Source organism: Eptesicus fuscus, chromosome 6, assembly GCF_027574615.1.
Source record: "Eptesicus fuscus isolate TK198812 chromosome 6, DD_ASM_mEF_20220401, whole genome shotgun sequence".
Taxonomy (NCBI): Eukaryota; Metazoa; Chordata; class Mammalia; order Chiroptera; family Vespertilionidae; genus Eptesicus; species Eptesicus fuscus.
This window is the reverse complement of record NC_072478.1, coordinates 34,792,865-34,817,241: the sequence shown is the minus strand read 5'-3', so window position 1 is coordinate 34,817,241 and position 24,377 is coordinate 34,792,865. Positions and strand designations below refer to the sequence as shown.

At 40.7% G+C, this 24,377-nt stretch overlaps 1 protein-coding gene across 1 annotated transcript in view; it reads left to right on the top strand.

Annotated features, from left to right (window-relative positions):
* The window catches only part of LOC103294470 (disintegrin and metalloproteinase domain-containing protein 20-like), a 30,104-nt gene extending 6,244 nt beyond the window's left edge, over positions 1–23,860 (top strand). Inside the window, exon 2 of the mRNA XM_054717630.1 lies at positions 21,272–23,860. Within this exon, the coding sequence (XP_054573605.1) occupies positions 21,384–23,573 (2,190 nt within the window). The 5' untranslated portion in view covers positions 21,272–21,383 and the 3' untranslated portion in view covers positions 23,574–23,860. The remainder of the gene's footprint in view (positions 1–21,271) is intronic.
* The last annotated feature ends 517 nt before the right edge of the window (positions 23,861–24,377 follow it).

Sequence of the window (24,377 nt, the reverse complement as noted above, 5' to 3'; positions counted from 1 at the left end):
TGAAGAAGAACCAAGAAGAAATGAAAAATGACATCGCTGCTGTAAAGAACTCAATAGAAAGCATCAAGAGTAGACTAGATGAAGCAGAGGACCGCATAAGTGAGCTAGAAGACAAGATGGAAAAAAATACCCAATTACAACAGCTTCTAGAAACAAAAATTAGAAAGATTGAGGAGAGCGTAAGGGAACTTCGGGACAATACAAAACAAAACAACATCAGGATAATAGGGGTGCCAGAAGGAAAGGAAACTGAGCAAGGAATAGAAAACCTGTTTGAAGAAATAATAACAGAAAACTTCCCTGATATAGGGAAGAAAAAACCCACACAAATCCAAGAAGCTCACAGAGTTCCAAGCAAAATGAACCCCAAAAGACCGACGCCAAGGCACATTATAGTTAAGTTGGCAAACACCAACGACAAAGTAAGAATCTTACAAGCGGCCAGAGAGAGACAGACAGTTACATACAAAGGAACCCCCATCAGACTAGCAACTGATTTCTCAACAGAAACTCATCAGGCCAGAAGGGAATGGAATGAAATATACCAAGTCATGCAAAGGAAGGGTCTAAATCCAAGAATACTGTACCCAGCAAGGCTATCAATCAAAATTGAAGGTGAAATCAGGAGCTTCAGAGACAAAAAAGGACTAAGGGAGTTTATCACCACCAAACCAGCAATGAAAGAAATGCTAAAGGGTCTGCTGTAAAAAAAAAAAAGAAAGAAAGAAATAGGAAGCAAAGAAGGTACACAGGGGTATAGAATAAAAATGGCGTCAAATAAGTACCTATCAATAATAACTTTAAATGTAAATGGATTGAATGCCCCAATCAAAAGACACAGGGTAACAGACTGGATAAGAAAACAAAACCCAGATATCTGCTGTCTACAGGAAACCCACCTCAAAAAAAAGGATGCATACAGACTGAGAGTAAAGGGATGGAAAAAGGTTTTCCAGGCAAATGGAAATGAAAAAAAAGCTGGGGTTGCAATACTTATATCTGACAAATTAGATCTCAAAGTGAAGGACATAACAAGAGATAATGAAGGCCACTTCATAATACTAAAGGGAGAAATCCAACAAGAAGAAATAACTCTGGTAAACATATATGCACCCAATACAGGAGCACCAAGATACATTAAAAAACTCCTGGAAGATATCAAAGGAGAGATTGACAGTAATACAATCATAGTAGGAGACTTCAATACCCCACTATCACCATTGGACAAATCCTCTAAACAAAAAATCAGCAAAGAAACATCAATCCTAAATGACTCACTAGAACAGATGGAATTAATCGACATCTTCAGAACATTTCACCCCAAAGCCACAGAATATACATTCTTCTCAAGTGCACATGGGTCATTTTCAAAGATAGACCATATGTTAGGACATAGGCAAAGTCTCTCCAAATTCAAGAAGATAGAAATCATATCAAGTATCTTCTCAGATCACAGTGGCATAAAACTGGAAATCAACTACAATAAAAACAACCCAAAGAAATCAAACACTTGGAGACTAAACAGCATGTTATTAAACCATGACTGGGTTACCAAAGACATCAAGGAAGAAATAAAAAACATCATGGCAACAAACGACAATGAAAACACAACAATCCAAAATCTATGGGACACAATGAAAGCAGTCCTGAGAGGGAAGTTCATAGCTCTACAAGCCTACTTCAAAAAACAAGAAACAATGGTAATAAATTACCTAACCCAACAACTCAAAGAGTTAGAGAGAGAGCAACAAGATAAGCCCAGTGTAAGCAGAAGGAAAGAAATAATAAAGATCAGAGCGGAGATAAACGACATAGAGACCAAAGAAACAATACAAAAGATCAACAAAACCAAGAGCTGGTTCTTTGAAAGGATAAACAAGATTGATGGACCTCTAGCCAGGCTCACCAAGAAGCAAAGAGAGAGGACCCAAATAAACAAAATCAGAAATGAAAGAGGTGAAATAACAACAGACCCTGACGAAATACAAAGGATTGTTACAAAATACTACGAACAACTCTATTCCAACAAACTGGACAACCTAGAGGAAATCGACACATTCCTAGAAAAATACAACCTTCCAAAACTCAATCAGGAAGATTCTAAACAGCTCAACATGCCAGTAACTATGGAAGAAATTGAAGCAGTCATCAAAAAGCTTCCGGCAAACAAAAGCCCAGGGCCAGATGGCTTCACAGGAGAGTTTTATCAAACTTTCAAGGAAGAACTAAAACCTATCCTCCTCAGACTATTCCAAAAAATTCAAGAGGAAGGAACACTTCCAGGCTCCTTCTATGAAGCCAGCATCACCCTAATACCAAAACCAGATAAAGACAACTCAATGAAAGAGAATTACAGGCCAATATCCCTCATGAACATTGATGCCAAAATCCTCAACAAAATTCTAGCAAATCGGCTCCAGCAGTACATCAGAAAGATCATACACCATGACCAAGTAGGATTTATTCCAGGAATGCAAGGATGGTACAATATCCGCAAATCAATAAACGTGATACATCACATAAACAAATTGAGAGATAAAAATCACACAGTCATATCAATAGATGCAGAAAAAGCATTTGACAAAATCCAACACCCTTTCTTGATAAAAACTCTCAACAAGGTGGGAATAGAAGGCTCATACCTCAACATAATAAAAGCTATTTATGATAAACCCACAGCAAACATCATACTCAATGGGCAAAAACTAAAACCATTTCCCCTAAGAACAGGAACAAGACAGGGATGCCCACTCTCACCACTCCTGTTTGACATAGTACTGGAAGTATTAGCTATCGCAATTAGGCAAGAAGAAGAAATAAGAGGCATCCAAATTGGAAAAGAAGAAGTGAAGCTGTCCTTATTTGCAGATGACATGATATTGTACATAAAAAACCCAAAAGATTCCATCAAAAAACTAATAGACTTAATAAAGGAATTCGGCAATGTAGCGGGATACAAAATTAACGCCAAGAAATCTATGGCTTTTCTATACACCAATAATGAACTTACAGAAAGAGAGACTAAAAAAGCAATCCCATTTACCATCGCACCAAAAAAATTAAGATACCTAGGAATAAACTTAACTAAGGAGGTAAAAGACCTATACGCAGAAAACTACAGGACACTGAAAAAAGAGATAGAGGAAGAAGTAAACAGATGGAAGAACATACCATGTTCCTGGATTGGTAGAATCAACATCATTAAAATGTCCATACTACCCAAAGCAATCTACAGATTCAATGCACTCCCCATCAAAATACCAACAGCATATTTCACAGACCTAGAAAGAACTCTCCAAAAATTCATCTGGAATAAAAAAAGACCCCGACTAGCCTCAGCAATCCTCAGAAAGAAGAATAAAGTAGGTGGGATCTCAATACCAGATTTCAAGCTGTATTACAAAGCCACTGTTCTCAAAACAGCCTGGTACTGGCACAAGAACAGACATATTGATCAATGGAACAGAATAGAGAACCCAGATATCGACCCAAACCACTATGCTCAATTAATATTTGACAAAGGAGGCATGAACATACAATGGAGTCAAGACAGTCTCTTCAATAAATGGTGCTGGGAAAACTGGACAGATACATGCAAAAAAATGAAACTAGATCACCAACTTACACCATACACAAAAATAAATTCAAAATGGATACAGGACTTAAACATAAGACGGGAAACCATAAAAATACTAGAGGAATCCACAGGCAACAAAATCTCAGACATATGCCACAAGAACTTCTTCACTGACACTGCCCCTAGGGCAATGGAAGCTAAAGAGAAAATTAACAAATGGGACTACATCAAAATAAAAAGCTTTTTTACAGCAAAAGAAACCATCAACAAAACAACAAGAAAGCCCACTGCATGGGAAAACATATTTGCAAATGCTATCACTGATAAAGGTTTAATCTCCAACATCTACAGGCAGCTTATGCAACTCAATAAGAGGAAGATAAATGATCCAATAAAAAAATGGGCAACAGACCTAAACAGAATATTTTCAAAAGAAGACAGAAGGAAGGCTAAGAGACACATGAAAACATGTTCAAAGTCACTTATTATCCGAGAGATGCAAATCAAAACAACAATGAGGTACCATCTCACACCTGTCAGAATGGCTATCATCAACAAATCAACAAACAACAAGTGTTGGCGAGGATGCGGAGAAAAAGGAACCCTCGTGCACTGCTGGTGGGAATGCAGACTGGTGCAGCCACTGTGGAGAACAGTATGGAGTTTCCTCAAAAAACTGAAAATGGAACTCCCATTTGACCCAGTAATCCCACTCCTGGGAATATATCCGAAGAAACTAGAAACACCAATCAGAAAGGATATATGCACCACTATGTTCATAGCAGCACAATTTACAATAGCTAAGATTTGGAAACAGCCTAGGTGCCCATCAGCAGATGACTGGATCGGAAAACTGTGGTACATCTACACAATGGAATACTATGCTGCCATAAAAAAGAAGGAATTCTCATCATTTGCAGCAACCTGGATGGAATTGGAGAACATTATGCTAAGTGAAATAAGCCAGTCAATGAAAGAAAAATACCACATGATCTCACTCATTTAGGGATAGTAAAGAACATTATAAAGTGGTGAACAAAAAGATAGATACAGAGACAGTAAAGCATCAAACAGACTTTCAAAGTACAGGGGGAAAGTTTGGGAAAGGTGGGGGAGTTATGAAATCAAACGAAGGACTTGTATGCATGCATATAAGCATAAACAATGGACGCAAAACTCTGGGGGGGGAGGGCATGTGTGGGTGTGGGGTGGGGGGGGTAATAGTAAGATATGTACACATATAATACCTCAATAAAAATATTAAAAAAAAAAAAATAAATAAAAAAAATTAAAACTCCTGCACAAAGTCAGCCACATGCCAATAGAACCAATTACCCCATGTAATATAGTGTAATCATGTACTAATCATTCAGCAACCACTGTTTACTACCAGTGACTCCTGGATTTAAACATGTAGACTATAGTTGCAGATATGTAATATTCACTTCTTTTGGCAAAACTATTATAGTGTTTTTTTCCCAATATATGGCCTATTCACTAAAATTGTTAAAAATAACAGTCAATTAGTAACAAACCTTAACCTGTTAATTATAAGCAAATTTTGGTTTAAAGCATTTAAATTAACAGGGTATTAATATTGACATATGACGTATGGACCAGAAGTCTTTGTCTATTAAATCTGAAATCTATTAAATCAAGATCTGCAAAATCGGGGGTTTACTGTACCACATTTATCTACTCTGCCATTTTGATGTGAAGCCTTGGTTTTAATTGTTTATTTATACAATTGGCTTTCCTTTCTATTTTAAACTAGAGGCCCCGTGCATGAAATTCATGCACGGGGAGAGGAGGAGTCCCCTCAGCCCAGCCTGCACCCTCTCCAATCTGGAACCCCTTGGAAGATGTCCAACTGCCAGTTTAGGCCAGATCCTGGGGATCGGGCCTAAACCAGCACTCAGACATCCCTCTCACAATCCTGGACTGCTAGCTCCTAACCACTTACCTGCCTGCCTGCCTGATTGCCCCTAACTGCCCTCCCTGCCAGCCTGATCATCCCTAACCACCTCTGCCTGCTGGCCTGATAGCCCCTAACTGCCCCTCCTGCCGGCCTGGTCATCCCTTACTGCCCCACCTCTGCCAGCTTGGTTGCCCCTCACTGCCCTCTCTGCCAGCCTGGTCACCCCACACAGCCTGCTGTTCATGGGTTTGGTCGACCCTCACTAACTACCCTGCTGGTCTGGTTGCCCCATGCAGCCTGCTGCTCAGTTATTTGGTCATCCCTCACTAACTCCTCTACCGGCCTGGTCGCCCCAGCAACCTGCTCCTCAGTCGTGTAGTAGTCCCTCACTAACCCCCCTGCTGGCCTGGTCAGCCCACACAGCCTATTTGGTCGTCTGTTCAGTTGTTTTGGTTGCAACAGATGCTTAGGCTTTTATATATATAGATAATAAATTATTTGGTCACATTCCTCAAGAAAAAAATTTTTAAATACTTCCATTATATTATTTTTTTCTTATTGTCTTTAATATACAGGCGTGGTCAAAAATAGGTTTACAGTTGTAAGTGCAAAACACAGAGTTTATTCTTATGTAGGTATATCAAGGTTTAACTGTACTCTCATTTTCCCACATCCACATCATAAATACAACTAAACAAAAGAACAACAATCATTCCAAACCACATAAAATCTACCTTAACAGAAGTCCTTTAACTAGAGATATGAAGAAGAAGCCACTGAGACTGATAGGAGAGGCAGGCTAGTCAAACAGGCTGGTCCCACATGCACATGTGGCAGATAAAACTTCCCTAACCTCTTAAAGGGAATAAAATGCATATCCAAGAAGTGCAGAGAGTCCCAAACAAGATGAACCCAAAGAAGCCCACTACATAAGTAAATAGCAAGAGGTTAAAGACAGAAAATCTTAAAAGAAGCAAAAGAAAAGCAGTTAGTTACCTACAAGGGAGCTCCCATAAGACTGTCAGAAGATTTCTCAACAAAAATTTGCGTGACAAATGGATTGGCAAGAAATATTTAGAGTTATAAAAAGCAAGGACATACATCAAAGAGTACTACCCAGCGAGCTATCATTTAGATTTGAAGGATATATAAAAGCTTCCAGGAAAAGAAAAAGTTAAAAGAGTTCATTACCACCAAACCAGTGTTACATGAAATGTTAAAGAAGAAAAAAAATATGAACAATAAAATGGCAATAAAGACCAAGTGAGCAGTGCCCTCCCCATATTGCCCCCACTCTACCAGCAGAGCAGCACCCATCCTGGCCTGCTGCCTATACACGTGGAGCAGCACCCAGCCTGGCCTGCAACCCTGGCCAGTGGGGCAGCAGCTGGTCTGGCCTGCCACCCTCACCAGTGGAGTAATGCTTGGCCTGTCCCATTACCCTCCCAGCAGTGCAGAAGTTCCTAGACCACCACATTCCCTATACAAGTAGAGCACCAGGCCCACTCCATCACTTTAACACATAGCTTGCCAGAACACAGGGACCTGCTGCCCCAATTCAATGCACCTAACCCGGTGCCTCTAAACAACTGGCCCCACCTCCTTGAAGTGGTGTGCCTGGCCTTACCACTGTGACCCAATGCCACCAAACACACAGACTTGTCACTGTGACACACTATGCCTGACCCAGAGTAATTGGACCTGCCATAACTTGACCCACATAACCTGGTGCCACAAGATCAGACCCACAGCTGGACTTGGTGCAACCAGTCACTTCTGGACACATGAACCTGCCCCTGTGACCCTGCCTGCCTCATACAGTGCCCCAGACTACCAGACTATTAAAATAGGGAGACAAAGAAACAACCACCAAATGAAAGAAAAGGAAGAATCACCAGAAAAAGAATTAAATAAAATGGGGACAAGCAATATATCAGATAAAGAATTCAAAGTAATGGGTATAAGGGTGCTCAAACAACTTAATGATAACTACAAGCAACTTAATGAAAATTATAAGAAACTTAATAAGAAGTACACTAACATGAAAAAAGAGATTGTAACAATAAATAAGAATCAAGTGGAAATGAAGAATGGCATAACTGAAATAAAGAATAACCTGAAGGGATTCAATAGCAGACTGAAGAAGCTGAGAAGCAAATCAATGAATTAGAGGACAAGGTGTGGAAAAAACACCCATTCAGGGCAATATTGGGGGGAAAAAGTTAAGAAGCCGGAGGAGAGTTTAAGGGAGCTTTGAGACAACATGAAAAAAAATAACATCCACTTAATGATGGTGCCAGAAGGAGGAGAATCTGAGCAAGGAATAGAGAACCTTTTTGAAAAAATAATGACAGAAAACTTCCCTGACCTGGTAAAGAAAAAAGTCACACAAGTCAAGGAAACACATAAAGTCACAATAAAGATGAACCCAAAAGACCCACAGCAAGACACATCATAATTAAAATGGCAAATGTTAAAAAAAAAGGAATCTTTTTTTTCATATCTTTATTGTTGACAGTATTACAGATATCCCTCCCCATCCCCCCCCCCATTTCCCTCCTCCACCTAGATCCCATGCTGCCCCAGGCCTTCACCATCCTATTGTCTGTGTCCCTGAGTAATGCATATAAGTTATTTGCTTAATCTCTTCCTGCTCACCCTCCCCACTCTCCTCTGAGATTCATCAGTCTGTTCCATGTTTCTATGCCTCTGGTTCCATTTTATTCATCAGTTTATTTTGTTCATTAGATTCCTCATTTGTTTATTTTGGTTTTTAGATTTAATGATTGATAGATATGTACTTATTGCCATTTATAGTTCATATTTTTTATCTTTATACTTCTTAAAAAAGATACCTTAACATTTCTTGTAATACTGGTTTGGTAGTGATTACTCCTTTAGCATTTTCTTGTCTGTGAAGGTCTTTATCTGACCTTAAATTCTAAATGATAGCTTTTCTGGGTAGAGTAATTTTGGTTGTGGGTCCTTGCTTTTCATCACTTTGAATATTTTTTGCCATTCCTTTTGACCTGCAAAGTTTCTTTGGAGAAATCAGCTGACAGTCATATGGGAACTCCCTTATAGGTAACAAACTGCTTTTCTGCTGCTGCTTTTAGGATTCTCTCTTTGTCTTTAAACTTTTGCACTTTAATTATGATATGTCATATAGTGGACTTCTTTGGGTTCATCTTATTTTGGACTCTCTAGGCTTCCTGGACTTGTATGTCTATTTCTTTCACTGGTGGGGGAAATATTCTCATTTCGTATTTCTTTAAATAGGTTTTCAATTTCTTCTCATTTTGACACTCCATGGTGAGAATGTTGGTATGCCTGAAGTTGTCCCAAAGGCTCCTTACACTATCTTCTTATTTTCTGATTTTTTTTTCTTTTTGCTCTTCTGATTGGATGCTTTTTGCTTCCTCATATTCCAAATCACTGATTTGATTGTCAGAATCCTCAATTCTACTGTTGATTCCCTGTAAATTATCCTTCATTTCAATTAGTATATTCTTCATTTCTTACTGGTCCTTTTTCATGTCTTTGATGTTCTCATTGATTTCCTTGAAATTCTCACTATGTTACTTGACATTCTCACTAAGATCCTTGAAGCTCTCATTAAGTTCCTTGAGCATCCTTATAACCATTGTTTTGAACTCTGTATCTAACAGTTTGCTTCCTTCTATTTTATTTAGTTCTTTTCCTGGAGATTTACTCTCTTCTTTCATTTGTGACATGATTGTTTCCATATTTTGGCTGTTTCTATGTATTCTGTAGAGCTGCTAGGTCTCCTGAAATTGGTAGCCTGGCCTTGTGTAGTAACTATCCTATAGGACTCAGTGGCTCAGCCTCTGTAACCTAATCTGGGAATTCTAGGTACACCCCTGTGTGATCTCCTTGCACTGTCCTATTATAGTTGAGCCTTGATTGCTAATAGTGTCACTGGAAGGAATTGATCCCCAGGCCAACTAGCTGTGAGGACTAGTTACAACTACAGTGAAAGACTTGCTTTGCAGTAAACACCCTATGGAGCAGGACATGCTTCAGTGAGGCTTTGATGCTCAACAGCCCAACCTTTTGTCACTCATGGATATGGAAGGGTTCTAATCTGGTATGGTATCAATCAGGTGCACTGGCTCTGGAGCCTGCCATAAGTTTAAAAGTCAGCCACTGGCCTGTGACCAGCACAAGCTACAGAATGATTTTCAGATGGCCAGTACTTGTTTTGGCCCAGGAGACGCCACGCTGTGAACCTTGGCAAGCTGCTGCTTGTGCTAGGCCTCAAGCCACTTATCAAGAGGTATGGGGAAGATTTATTCCAACTGCTGCTTATTTGAAAGCTTTTAGGAAAATTTGAAATCTGAGCCAAACATGTCATTCATATGGAAAAGCCACTGAAAACAACTTGGATGAGGCAGGATCTCAGAGAATCACCAGGGTGGGGCAGGCACTGTGGACCAAGTTGATAGAGACTCAGGTATGGTGCCTGTGGGGGAGGCCCCAGCACTTTTGTCTGGGAAAAAGCTGCCCCCAAGTTCTTTCCATGTTGCCAAACAATTTATTTTCTCCCTGTATGCCCTGGATCATTTCAAGTTTCTGCACCAACACTGCAGCTCAGAGAGAGTGATCCAAGTAAGTTCATGTGTGGACCCTTTCAGAGGAACTGCCTGGGACTCCAGCAGCTCCATGTCACTCAGCCACAATTCCCACTGGTTTTACAGCCTGAAGTTATGGGGACTTCTCTTCCAGGCTCTAAAACCATGGACTGGGGGCCTGGTGTATGGCTGGGACCCCATGCTCTACACAGGAGATTTCTTCAGCTAAGATAACCCTCCCAATTAAAAACACATGACACGTGGGTGTAAAACTAGCCCATTCCATTCCTCCACCCTCCTACCTGTCTCAATGTGCTTTCTTCTTTAACTCTCTAATTGTAGGACTTCCATTCAGCCAGATATCAGGAGGTTCTGAATGATGGTTGTTCTGTATCTTAGTTGTAATTTTGATATGGTGCAGTACCAGTGTTTACTCCATCTTGGTTCCTGAATTCTTCCAACACAGAAAGAATCTTAAAGTCTGTAAGAGAGACAGAAAGTTATCTATAAGGGAGCTCCCAGTGTACTGTGAGCAGATTTCTCAGTGGAAAAATTTCAGGCCAGAAGGCAGCAGCATAAAGTATATAGAGGAATGAATCCACTACTCTACCCAGTAAGGCTATCACTCAAAGTTGAAGGTGAAATTAGGAACTTTGCAGACAGAAAAAACAACAACAACACTAAAAGTGTTAATTACCACCAAAACAGCAATGCAAGATATGCTAAAGGGACTGTTGTAACAAGAAGAAATGAAGGGAGAGGGAGGAACACAGGCATAAAGAATAAATATGTACCTATCAATAACAACCTTAAATGGAAATGTCTTAAATGCTCCAATCTGAAGACATAGGCTAGCTCAGTGGTCAGCAAACTGCGGCTCGAGAGCCACATGCAACTCTTTGGCCCCTTGAGTTTTAAAAAGGAGTGCCCTAATTAAGTTAATAACAATGTACCTACCTATATAGATTAAGTTTAAAAAATGTGGCTCTCAAAAGAAATTTCAATCGTTGTACTGTTGATATTTGTTTCTGTTAACTAATGAGTTTGCCAACCACTAGACTAGCTGAATGGATAAGAAGAAAAGGTGGGCAGCAAAATATCACACAACTCATGTAGCAAAATTTTCATTGATATAATGCCTAAAGCAGGGGTGGGGAACATGTGGCCCATGGACAGTATAAGGCTTGTGAAATCATTTGGTCTGGCCCTACCAAGGCAACCACTGGCAGGATTCAAAATTCAATAAATCTAGGAGCTTTTTCGTAGGAATATAAATTTATTATAAGTGAATTATATTAAGCGAATGAAGTTATATATATCCAAGTAGCCCTTGGCAGAAAAAAAGGCTCCCAAACTGGGCTTAGGGCAAGAGAAACAAAGGAAAAAATAAACAAGTGAGACTACATCAAAATAAAAGCTCTGCACAGCAAAAGAAACTAGCATCAAAGTGAAAAGGGAGAACATATTTGCCAATGATACATTTGATAAGGGGTTAATTTCCAAAATATATAAAGTACTCATTCAGCTCAACAAAAGAAAGACAGACAATCCAGTTAAAATATGGGCAGAGATTCTATATAGGCACTTCTCCAAAGAGGATATACAAATGACAAAGAGGCATACAAAAAAAATGCTTAATCACTATAATCATCAGAGAGATACAAATTAAAACAACAATGAAATATCATCTCACACCTGCCTGAATGGCTACCAACAATAAGTCAACAAACAACAAATGCTGATGAAGATGTGGAGAAAAAAGAATCCCTAGTACACTGCTGGTACGAATGCAGATTAGTACGGCCACTATGGAAAACAGTGTGGAGTTGCCTCAAAAAGTTAAAAATGGAACTGCCACTTGACCCAGTGATCTCTCTGATAGGAATATATCCTAAGAACTCTGAAACACCAATCAGAAAGAATATATGCACTCCTATGTTCATAGCAGTGTTACTTACAATAGGTAAGATCTGAAAACAGCCCAAATGCCCATCAGTAGATGAATGGACTTTAATAAAACAACAAAAACTGTGGTGCATTGCTGGAAGCCAATTCCAGCATTTCATAATTGCAAGAGTTTCATCAAAAGGTTGATGGAACTTGGGGACTCAACAAGGGCTGAGTCACATATGTCATTGCCTGTTGGAAAAGTCTAATGGCCCAAACCTGAAAAGGATGCATTAAATTGATTGATTGCTGCCAGACAGCTCAGGGCATCTTAATCTATATGTTATTGCCTCTTACTGGCCAAACACCTGAACAGCCTCAGGCAATTCCCCAATCTGACAATGCTTCTGTACGAAACCCTACCCTTTGAACTGTAAATCTCCACCTAGCCTTAGACAATTTGTGTTAATAAAAAGCAAGGGGTCCTGAGACAAAGAGAACTTCTTTTCTTTAGCTAGGCTCCTCTGACGCCCAATGCCTTTCAAAATTATCTTTTGTCTCTGGACTCTTCCTTAAGTTACACACAGCCTTTCTCCAGATTGCTGAACACTTCTTAATGCCAAAACAAGAACCCCAGCAGTGCATGTCCAGGACTGGGGAACCTTTTTTCTACCAGAGGCCATTTGGATATTTATAACATCATATGGGCAGACCATACAAAATTAAAACTTAGCCTGCAATATTTGGACAAGCATTTAATTAACTCACCCCTAATGCCTTGGCAGCACCAGACCAAATGATTTAGTGGGCCTTGGACAGTCTGCAGATCAGACATTTCACACCCCTAATTTACACCATCGAATACTATGCAGCTGTATAAAAAAGAAGAATCTCTTATCCTTTAAGACAACATGGAGGAACCTAATGAGTCTTATGCTAAGTGAAATAAGTCACTCAGACAAAGACAAGTATCACATGACCTCACTTATATATGAAATCTAATGAACAACATAAAATGACAAATAAAATATATCCAGAGACATTGAAGCATGGAACAGACTGAGAATCCTCACAGGGAAGGGAGGGGGGTGAGGGAAGAGATCAACCAAAGAACTTACAGGCAATACATGCAAAACCCATGGACATAGACAATAGTGGGCTGAAGGCCTGGAGAGGGGACAAAAGTGGGGAGGAGGAGAGGTCAATGGAAATGAAGGGAACATCTGTAATACTTTCAAAAATGAAGATAAATTTTAAAATAAGTAAATAAAGGAATGTTTCATGCACTTCAAAGATCTTATCATTTTATTTATCAATTACAGCTTAATAAAGCTGAAAAACTAAAATAAAATGTAAAATGGCAATAAATACATATGTATCAACAATTGAATTTTTTTAAAAAAAGAAAATTAAGGAATAAGAAGAGAAGAAAAAGACTCATAGATACAGAGAATATTTTGATGATTTCCAGGTGTGAAGAGGATTGAGGGGCTTGGTAAATAATGTTGAAGGGATTAAGAAGTACAATTGGTAGTAACAGAATATTTATGGGAATGTGAAGTACAGCAGAGGGATTACAGTTAATAATATTCTAACAACTATGCATGTATTTTATTAGATAGGTCTGAGATTCATTGGGATAATTACTTGTAAGTTATATAAGGTCTACTCACTAGGAGTATTCCTAACAACAATATATAATATTGTATGTCAACTGTAATTGAAAATTAAAAATATATATTTTTAAAAATAAAAAATTGAAAAGAAAATCTACCCTAATATATAAAAAGAGCTTGGTGGTGTCAAGAGCTTGGGCGACCAGTCACCATGAAGTGCATGGAGCACCTCTCAGTACCCTCTCTCCGCCAGCAGCCCCCTCATGGTGAGCGGCAGTGGTGGGCTGCTTCACAGGGTGGCCATGAGCTTAGCAGAGCAGTCATCCAGATAGCAGCAAATTTCGTGAAGGAGTCCTGGGGCAGGGGAGTTAAACAGAGCAGTTGCGGGGTCAGGAGCCTCATGGAACAGTGGTGGGGTGGGGGGAGTTTTGCAGATCATACAGAGGCAAGCTTCACGGGGCAGCAGCAAGCTTCACAGAGCAGTCAAGGGGTGGGGGAAGCCTCTCAGAGCAGTCGAGGGGCTGTGAGCATCGCGGAGCATCCTGGGGTGGGGAGCTTCATGTAGCATCGCAGGGCGGCAGAGACAATGCAACGGAGGCCAGGCTAGGCCTAGGGACCCTAACTGCACACAATGTCATGTGCTCTGGGCCTCTAGTATATTAATATTTATATCAAGTTATTAATTATAAATAGGGACTCCTTCTCAAACATGACATATGTTCACCTTTCCAATAAGTCCATTTTTTTTATATATTTACTATTGGCCCGGTGCACGAAATTCGTGCACATTAAAAGGGAATTAATTAGAGGAAATATTTTAATATTGCTATTTGCCCTCTCTCTATAATAAAAGTGTGAGAAATAAAAGGAAATGAGTACAGTGTATATGAAAATAATCATAATTTTATTAATAAATAATAACAAAATGATATAACAATAACAAACTCATAATATAAAAACAATATTGATGCAAATAATGACTGATAAAGTGATTAAACTTATTCTAATATCTCCCTGTATACCACTTTAAGAGTGAAAACACTTTCAGAGTGCTCGACTAATTTCCCTTGAGATAAAGTATTTACAACTTTAACTTTAATGTCACATGCTCTTTGAACTCGAGAGAAAGCAACATATAACTGACCATGTCCGAAAACGGGTTCAGGTAGGAATATTCCTACTCTGTCTAGAGTTTGTCCTTGTGATTTATTAATAGTCATCGCAAATGCTGTCATCATAGGAAACTGTCATCGAATCAATTTAAATGGGAGGCCAGTGTCAGATGGGGACAAATCAGTTCTTGGAATCAGAACAACCTCTCCCTCTGCAGATCCTGTTAATACTTCAGCTTCAATAATGTTAGGTCGTAATCTTTTGATAATAAATCTGGTACCATTACAAAGACCCCATTTACTATTAAGATTTCTCAATAGCATGATGATTGCAGCCACTTTCAATTTTAATTTATGTCATGGCATTCCTGAAGGAGTAATACTATTTAGAAATTCAATGGGAAAATTTTCCTTTTCAGCATCATCTGTTGAGTCAATGGAATCATCACTCAAATATGTGTGAAAATCTCCATCAAGTATATCCAAAATTTCTTCATTTAATTTTTGAACGTGCTCATTTTTTGGACAAAGAATCACACATTTAGATATATTCTTAATATTATCTATAGATATACTATTTCCAAAGGTGGCTTCAATAATAGATTCAATACAAATCATTTCATGGGGAATTTCAATAATATCCATTCCTAAATGAAAACTGCTATCAAGTTTGCCATCTCCAAGTTTTACTAACCATTCACTATAAGCAGAATCCTCTGATCTCATATTTGTTGTAAGAGACAACTTTCTGAAACATCCCCAAACATCACAGTACTTTAAACTTGTTTGTACTATGGCTGATCGCATAGCATGCGGCACAATACTGAGACATTGTCGAAACTCTCCCCCAAGAAGGAGAACTTTCCCACCAAATGCAACATTCAAATTCATAATTTCTCTTAGTAATCTGTCTATGGCGTTTATAGCATGACTGGATGCCATGGTGCATTCATCAATAATAATAAGTTGGGCCTTTTCAATGGTTTTAGCAACTTCGCTCTTTATATCGAGTCTAGAAATTGAAGTTTCAGTTAATGGAATTGGTAATTTATATTGGGAATGAAAGGTTCTTCCACCAAAGTAAATTTGCAGCAATTCCTGTAGATGCTGTGGGTAAAACAGTACCACCACGACCTCTAATATAATATATTAAAACTTTATACAGATATGTTTTTCCACTACCACCTGGACCATCCAAGAAAAAGCATTTGGGGTGTACAGTTTGATCTTCGATGGCTGAAGTTATAGTCTGAAAGGCTGCCAACTGTTCATCATTCAGAGAATTTATCAAAACTTCTGCCTGTTGTCGTTCGTACGATTCATCACATGTATTTGTATTCATTAATAAAGGATAGTCCGGAAGTTTGAAATGTGAACATTTCATTCCATGCAATGTGAATACCTCTTGAATTTCTTTAAGGGCATGCATTTCACAGTTCACACAGGTACCTTATCTTCGGAGAAATTTCCAACAGAAATCTTCAATAAAATGAGATTTATTCTCATCCCTTAATTTGTCTGCAGCAGAAGGACATCCAAACACACATATGTATGCAAAAAGTTGCTGTAGTTGTTTGGGCATATTAAGGACGATTGCATCGTCAATCGTATCTTTCCAGATAGTGTCGTCAAGTAATAATCCTCGGTGTTTAGCAGCTTCATGAAATGTATCATAAGTTACACCTCCTACAGTTCGCAGATCCTCAAAACTTATCGCACCTTTTACATGCAGAAGCAAAAGTCTAAGGTAATATCGTTCTGGTTCTCTAAAGCTCACAGTGAACAGTCTACCTAATACTTTATTCCCACCCTTTCGGCGTTTTGTCCACAATTATTAAACACATAATGCTGTGGAATCTCCCAATAATAATAATTACGTGCATCAGAGTCTTCTCTATTCAATAAGAACAAAGCCATCAAAGTTGAGTTATGTCTTTTAGCCCTATCTAAAACTTCAGCAAAATCATTGGCATGAAAATACAAATTCTGATCATTTGGCAAATGAATAGCTAATCTTGTGATTGCATGAGATTGGTCATGCACTCGCATTGCAAAAAGTCTCCAAACAGCCTCAGGAGCGCTCACATACCTGGAGTCATGAAGTCCTGTACTTCGTAATGATTGATAATATTTTTTTCAGAAATTTGAATATTTGCACAATCGTGCCCTTTATAGATGATTTAAATAGATATTTGACACTTTTAATCGATGCACAGACTTCAACATTTATATGACAGTTATATTTAAGGCACAAATATGGAGTATAAGGGACAATCCAAGTGTTATCGACAACTTTATTTCCAATAGACATGGTGCTACCAGATCTTCGTTTGTATTTGGGATATCCATCAATATTTCTAATGGTCACATTTTGAAATTCTTTCGGATATCCCTTTGAACATTTTCCATTTTCTATACATGGACTATTTGGATTTTGTATTCCACATGGTCCATGTACCATATTTGATTTTACAATTTGAAAAAGTCGAGGACACTGGTCCTCATCTGGAATTTCTGCCTTAACTATACGGTCAATGTCATCTTCTGAACGTAATTTGGACTCACTATCTAATATCAATAATATGTGAGTGTGAGGCACTCCTCGTTTCTGAAATTCAATGACATGAATCTTAGCTATTACTTTGCCAAATAAATGGAATTTGCATACATCATTTAAACGAGCGTTCAGCTTAATATTAAAAACTCTGGCCACTAAGTCAGGTCTGTTTTCAACTTTTTGCCAGCATTGTAGATTGTTTGTAATATCTGCCCATTTAGGGTTGCATGTCATGGTTATAAATAAATCGGGCTTGCCATACTTCGTTACAATTGCCATAGCATCCTGATATTGCTGCTGCATATTTCTGGGACTACCCTCAAAAGATGATGGGAGTATTATCGTTTTACCAATCGGTACGTTGTCATTTTCAGATCTAGATTTGAGATAATCCATCAAACCACTATATTTTTCAACTCTCAACTTAGATTGGTTTGCTTTAATGAAATTTATCCGATTTGCTTCCATTTTTTAATATGAATCCACAATAAACTGTTGAGTTAATTTTCCTGCATTTAAAATAGGATTGAACGTGTCCCTCACAGAGAGATGAAATCCATAATACTGCATTTGTGTGACTCGTGTCCTTACATTTTGTCTAGTATTATTGTTGCGTACACTGTTGTCTTTGAGTCTTAATGCAATATCTGTTCCCCATCCTTTTTCACCATGTGGAAAAAGAATAGGATATGTCATTGCATCTAATGTAGGAAACAGGATACTGATTTGTTTCATTTTAGTGGCACTTGGATATTGGGATCTGGTTTCAATGAATGAGCAAGTCACTTTCAAAAGGAGGTTCTCCATCTTCGTTTCTGAATATGACAGCAACCTCGGTTACACGGGGAGAATTATATCTACCTGGGTCACTGTTACGATCATATTTAATTGCCATAGTTACTTCTGTGGGAGCTATACCATTTGCTGCTGCTTCAGATTGGGCTTCCTTTTCTACCTCAAGTAGCATTTTGTACGATTTTGTTAATTCATTTATTTCATGCATGAGGTTACTGATGTTGACCATGAGTCTTTCTGAGCAGCCCTGGTTCTCTGGCATTGCTAATCGTTAACTTGTAGCTTCAGCTGTATCCAAAATATAGAGTTGAGCAAACTTCCGAGAAACACCATCCGAAGGATGTAAAGTTCCAGTACGGTGATAAACTTGTCCGTGTATTCTAAAACAGTATGGCCCATACCCTGATGGCGATGCAATATTTGCACCCATGGAAGCAAAAGCAAAAGAACTATTTATGGATCAAATATTTTCCATGAAATTTTTACTGTCAGAATCTTCGTTTGTCATTAATCTTTTTAAATATGCTGGGTATTCTGGAAAATGTGTATCATTTGGACAGACTTTCCCTTTGCTACAAGATCGAGTAAATTTCCCATCGGATGGTTTTTCATCAGAGAAATTTAGTGATAGGCAAAATTCACATCTAACAGTCATTCCACCACAACTATGTTCGAGAATTGCATCCTCATCTACTCCATTATTGCTGAGAAGGCAGTTCCTACCAATGTTGCTAGTACTTGTTGATGACTGTTCTCTAGACCTCTGTCTTCGCCACCGCCTTCTTTCAGCTTCATAGGCACGTCGGTCTTTAGACATTTTCTGTCGAAGATGCCAGTGTTTTTCGGCTTCAGAGTGACGTTTTTCCAATAGTTGCTCTTTAGATACATTCTGTCGCAGGCGTCGCCTTCTTTCAAGATCAGACGCCCTTTGCTCTTCACACATTTTCTGTCGATAATGTCGGCATCTTTCTGTTGCAGAGCTACATTGTATCAACAGTTTTTCTTTGGACATAGTCCCACCTCTCTACTGCCACGGTCTGAGATACAGGTGAATGAGTATTAACTGTCAGGCCTTTGAGCTGTGTGACCACGGGCTGATTCTGGTCGTTTCTGTGGGGGTGGGACTTCCTCCTACCATTTGTCAATTTTCACAGCTGAGATGCGGAAGCTGGGGCTCCAGAGGGAGCAATGCCCTCTAAGCTGCCAGCTTTCTCCCTCTGCTCGAGCCCACAGGCGGGCCTTGGCAGAAGTTGCCCAGGTCCGCTCGGCTTGGATCCCACCAGCAGTGTGCGGTACTGCACACGCCGCCAGCCTGGGTCCACGATCCAGGCAAGCACCGGCCTAGGGCTTTGCCCCCTGTTGCTTGTCCAGGCCCCCTGTGGGCTCGAGCAGGAAACAGGAATACATTGTAGCTTGGAACAGACAGGCGGTGTGATGGTGGCTTGGATCAGGGCAGTGGCTAGGGCGCTGACCCATGCTGCCTGCCCGGGTCCCTGATCTGGGCTTGGCTTGGGTTCCGCCTGAGGTGGTGGGCACTGCAGGGCTTGGCTGGAGCCAGTGCCTGCCAGTCCGGTCCCGATCAGGGCGTGGCTTGGGTTCCTCCTGCCTTTGCTGGCTCTGCGGGGCTTGGCTGGAGCCAGTCAAGGTCCCCAATCGGGGCGTGGCTTGGGTTCTGCCTGAGGCGGTGGGCACTGCAGGGCTTGGCTAGAGCCAGAGCCTGCCAGTCCGGGTCCGATCGGGGCGTGGCTTAGGTTCCTCCTGCCTTTGCTGGCTCTGCGGGGTTTGGCTGGAGCCAGCGCCTGCCAGTCCCAGCACCCGCCTCCGATGGCAGGGGGTCTGCTCATGCACCAGGCCAAAAGCCCCCCGTTGGGGGCTTTTGGCCTGGAGCCCAGCAGACACCCAGCTCCCTGAAATCTGTGCCAGGGGGTCAGCTCAGGGTGCCTATGTATGCAAATTACCCGCCATCTTAGTCTGGTTTATTTGCATACTCATGCTGATTGGCTGGTGGGCGTGGCTTGGCTGGTGGGAGTGGCTTAGGCATAGCAAAGGTGCGGTCAATTTGTATATTGCTGCTTTATTAGGTAGGACTAGAGGCCTCGTGCACAAAATTTGTGCATGGGACGGGTGTTCCCCTCAGCCCAGCCTGGACTCTATCCAATCCTCGGGAGATGTCCGACTGCTGGCACAGCTAGCTCCTAACTGCTTACCTGCCTGCCTGCCTGCCTGCCTGATCACCCCGAACTGCCCCCCTGCCTGGCTGATCAACTCTAACTGCCTCTGCCTGCCAGCTTGGTCACTCCTAACTTCCCCATTCGCTGGCCTGGTCACACCATAGTGCCCCCCCTGCTGTCCTGGTCACCCAATAGTGCACCCCTGCCAGCCTGGTCACACTGTAGTGCCCTCCCTGCTAAACTGGTCACCCGCAATTGCCCCCCACTGGCCTAGTCACCCCCAACTGCCCCCCCCCCACTGTCCCGGTCACCCTCAACTGCCCCTGCTGGCCCAGTCGCACACAACTGCCCCCCACCACCAGCATGGTCACCCCAAACTGTGCTCCTTCACTGGACTGGTCGCCCCTCACTGCCTGGTTGCCCCTCACTGCTGCCCCTGCTGGCCTGGTTTCCCCATGAAGCCTGCTGGTCAGTCATTGTTCGGTTGTTACTGAGAGGGTGTTGTGACCAATTTGCATATTACCCATTTATTTGTATAGACTAAACATGTTCACTCATGTTGATGTAGTTAAACAACAGTAGCATTAAAACCTATGTATCATTCATCTAGGTTAAAAAGGTGTCAGTCGATGACCAATCATCATGTTTATATACAGTCCCACACTGCCTTGCAATTTCTCCTTCTTTAAATATGTTTTTATTGATTTTTACAGATAAAGGAAGGGAAAAGGAGAGAGAAAAAGAAATAACAATGAGAGAGAAATATTGGTCTACTACCTCATGCATACCCCCAACTGAAGATTGAATCTACAACCCAGACATTGAACCAGCTGTCCTCTTGGTGTATGGGACGACACTCAACCAACTCAGCCACATGATCCAAATTGCCTTAGGATTTCTTAAGGGCAAATGCAAGCAGTATTCTAAGTCATGTCTTTAGTCTAACACTAATCCATATTAACTCTTCTGTTTCTCTTTCTCCTTCACAAAGGCCTTCCCATAACTGCCAACCCTGTCTCTACTCTTCTTTTTATTTTCTCTTCCAGTGTGCACCTGTGATGGTCTGAGCCTGTCAGAAAACCCAGATCAGAGGGAACAGTGATGCTACCCACCCATCCTATTTTGCTCTCGCCAGTGTCTGTGTAGGGTGGCTCCATAATGGCTGTGAGTGAGGCCCTGGTGTGTGTGAGGAACACTCACCTGCCACTCTGGCTGTGGGTGAGTCTGTTCTCATATGGATGGTTCCAGGTTGTGCACTCCCAACGCCTTGGTCCCCCAGAAGTGGCGATTCCCATGAAGGTAACAGGCACTGGCATTGGCATGAAGACTAAAGATTGGCTCTCTTACAGAATGCATTTTGGAGGTCAGAATCAGGTCATACACATGAAGGTCAACAAGCATTTTTTATCCAGACACTTCCAAGTGTTTACCTACTCAGACCAAGGCGCTCTCCTTGAGGAACGACCTTTTATCCAGAATGACTGCTACTATCATGGTTATGTGGAGGGGGACCCAGAATCACTGGTTGCCCTCAGTACCTGTTTGGGTGGGTTGCAAGGAATATTACAGACAAATGACACTGTTTATGAAATAGAGCCCAAGATACTTTCTACCACATTTGAACATTTTATATATAAAGTGGACAGCGAGGAGACACAGTTGCCACCCATGAGATGTGGAGTAACAGATGATGAAATAGCACGACAACTGAAGGATCAGGAGAGTGCTAACTTCACTTTGATGCAGAGTGGGTATAAAGGCTGGTGGACCCACAGGCGGCTTCTTGAACTGGCAGTGGTAGTGGACTATAATCGCTATCTTCATCACCAAAGTAACACCACAGCTGTGCAGTATGAAGTATTACTTGTGGTCAATGGAGTAAATAAGTTTTTGCGTGCACTAGATGTTGATGTGGTTTTAATGGGAATTGAGGTCTGGACTAAAAACAACCCAATTCCAATAGCTAACATAGATCATCTCCTGACGGGTTTTTGCATCTGGAAGAGAAGTAGCTTTAATAACCGCATTCTCCATGATGTTGCACATCTTTTTGTAAAGCAGCACTATGGTATTACTGTTGGCTTAGCCTATAAAAAAGCCGTATGTCTAACCCATTTTAATTGTGGAGTTGATAGTTTCATGGACAATAATTTGTATGAATTTTCATACATTGTGTCACATGAGATTGGTCATAATTTGGGTATGAATCATGATGGACCAAATTGTGAATGTGGACATAAAAAATGCATAATGGCTCCATCAAAAACAAGTGCAACTAGATTCAGCAACTGCAGCTATGCTAACTTCATGGACCTGATGAGCACCATCATGACAAGGCGAAATTGCTTGTACCTTTCATCAGATAGAGGGAGCATCTTCACACTTGCACAGTGTGGGAACAGTGTGGTTGAAGAAGGAGAAGAGTGTGACTGTGGCGCTTTACATTTGTGTATAGGTGATCCCTGCTGTGAGTCCAACTGCACTCTCAGCGCTGGAGCTGCTTGTGCTTTCGGGGGTTGTTGCAAAAACTGCCAGATCCTGCCAACAGGCGAAGTTTGTAGAGAAGAGGAAAATGAATGTGATCTCCCAGAGTGGTGCAATGGGACATCCTACCATTGTCCAGAGGATGTGTATGTGCAGAATGGGGTGTCATGCAAGGGCGGTGGCTACTGCTATGAAAAGCGATGCAATAACCGTGAAGAGCAGTGTAGGAACATTTTTGGCAAAGAGGCCAAGAGTGCTAATCGGAATTGCTACACAGAAATGAACACCCGAGGTGACCGTTTTGGGAACTGTGGTTTCATACACACTAGATACGATAAATGTAACATCTCAGATACCTTGTGTGGGAGGATTCAGTGTGAAAATGTGACAAAACTTCCCCATCTGACAGATCATTCTACTGTGCATTGGACTCAGTTCAATGGCATCACCTGCTGGGGTACCGACTACCACTTTGGGATGACCATACCTGACATTGGTGATGTGAAAGATGGAACAGAGTGTGGGGCAGAACATGTCTGCATCACAAGGAAGTGTGTCCATAGGTCATTTCTGTTAAATTCTTGCTCACCTGAGACGTGCAATATGAGAGGAGTCTGCAACAACAGACAGAACTGCCATTGCAACTATGAGTGGGATCCTCCCTTCTGCCTGAAAGAAGGCAGGGGAGGTAGTATAGATAGTGGGCCACCCCCTCAGAAAAATATGCAGCAAAATATCCATTACCTGCAACTACTTTGGTTGATTCGTTTTGTTCTTTTATTATGCTCCTTAGTTTTGGCTTTTCTCACACGAAGAAGAACAGATAAGAGTAAAAAGAAGAATGTGCCATCTTCAGATAAGTAAGAAGAACAAAATGTCAAGACTTTACGTAAGGAAAAAAGAGCAAGACATCCCAATTCCATCTAAGGAAGAACAATGAAATGTTCTACTGCATTTTAGAAAGAAAAGCAACAATTTACAGTTTCCAAAAAGAAACCAAATTGTATCCAATTTCCCATGTGCTAAATTTTATTCTCCTGGCTGTAGAAATGTTACAAGATATGTCACAGATCATTGACCTAATTGCTGTGAATTTTTATTATTTCAGAACATAAAACACTGGCCATAAAACAATTATTAAAATATCCTAATTCCTAGAATATTGCTATTTTACATTATTTTAAATAGTGTTAGTGTTCAATTGTTCATGGAATTAGTCTCTTTGTGTTTCCTGAGCAAAGGTACAGCCAATGGATAATGTGTATTTGTGTTTTTAATTGTGTCTCAATTCTTACCATCCTTGCCACTCGTACTCTGCTTTGTCACACAGGAAATGCAAACATACAAATTAAATGTCTTCTTTGCCAGTCCTTTCATTATTAGTTTCTGCAATACTTGGTGACTGGAGGGAGCCTGGAAACCTGGAGAAATGTTTGATTACTATTCATGCCAGTCTTGCCTCATTAGCTGCTCTAACCCTTACAAAGATAGTAACTTTCAGTCTGTCCATTATTACTACATACAATACAGGGGTTGGCAAAAGTAGGTTTACAGTTTTCAGTCCACAAAAGTTCATTTTTTATCATTTATTAATTATTAGAGACCCAGTGCACAAATTTGTGCACAGGTGGGGTCCCTCGGCCTGGCCGGCGATCAGGGCCAATCAGG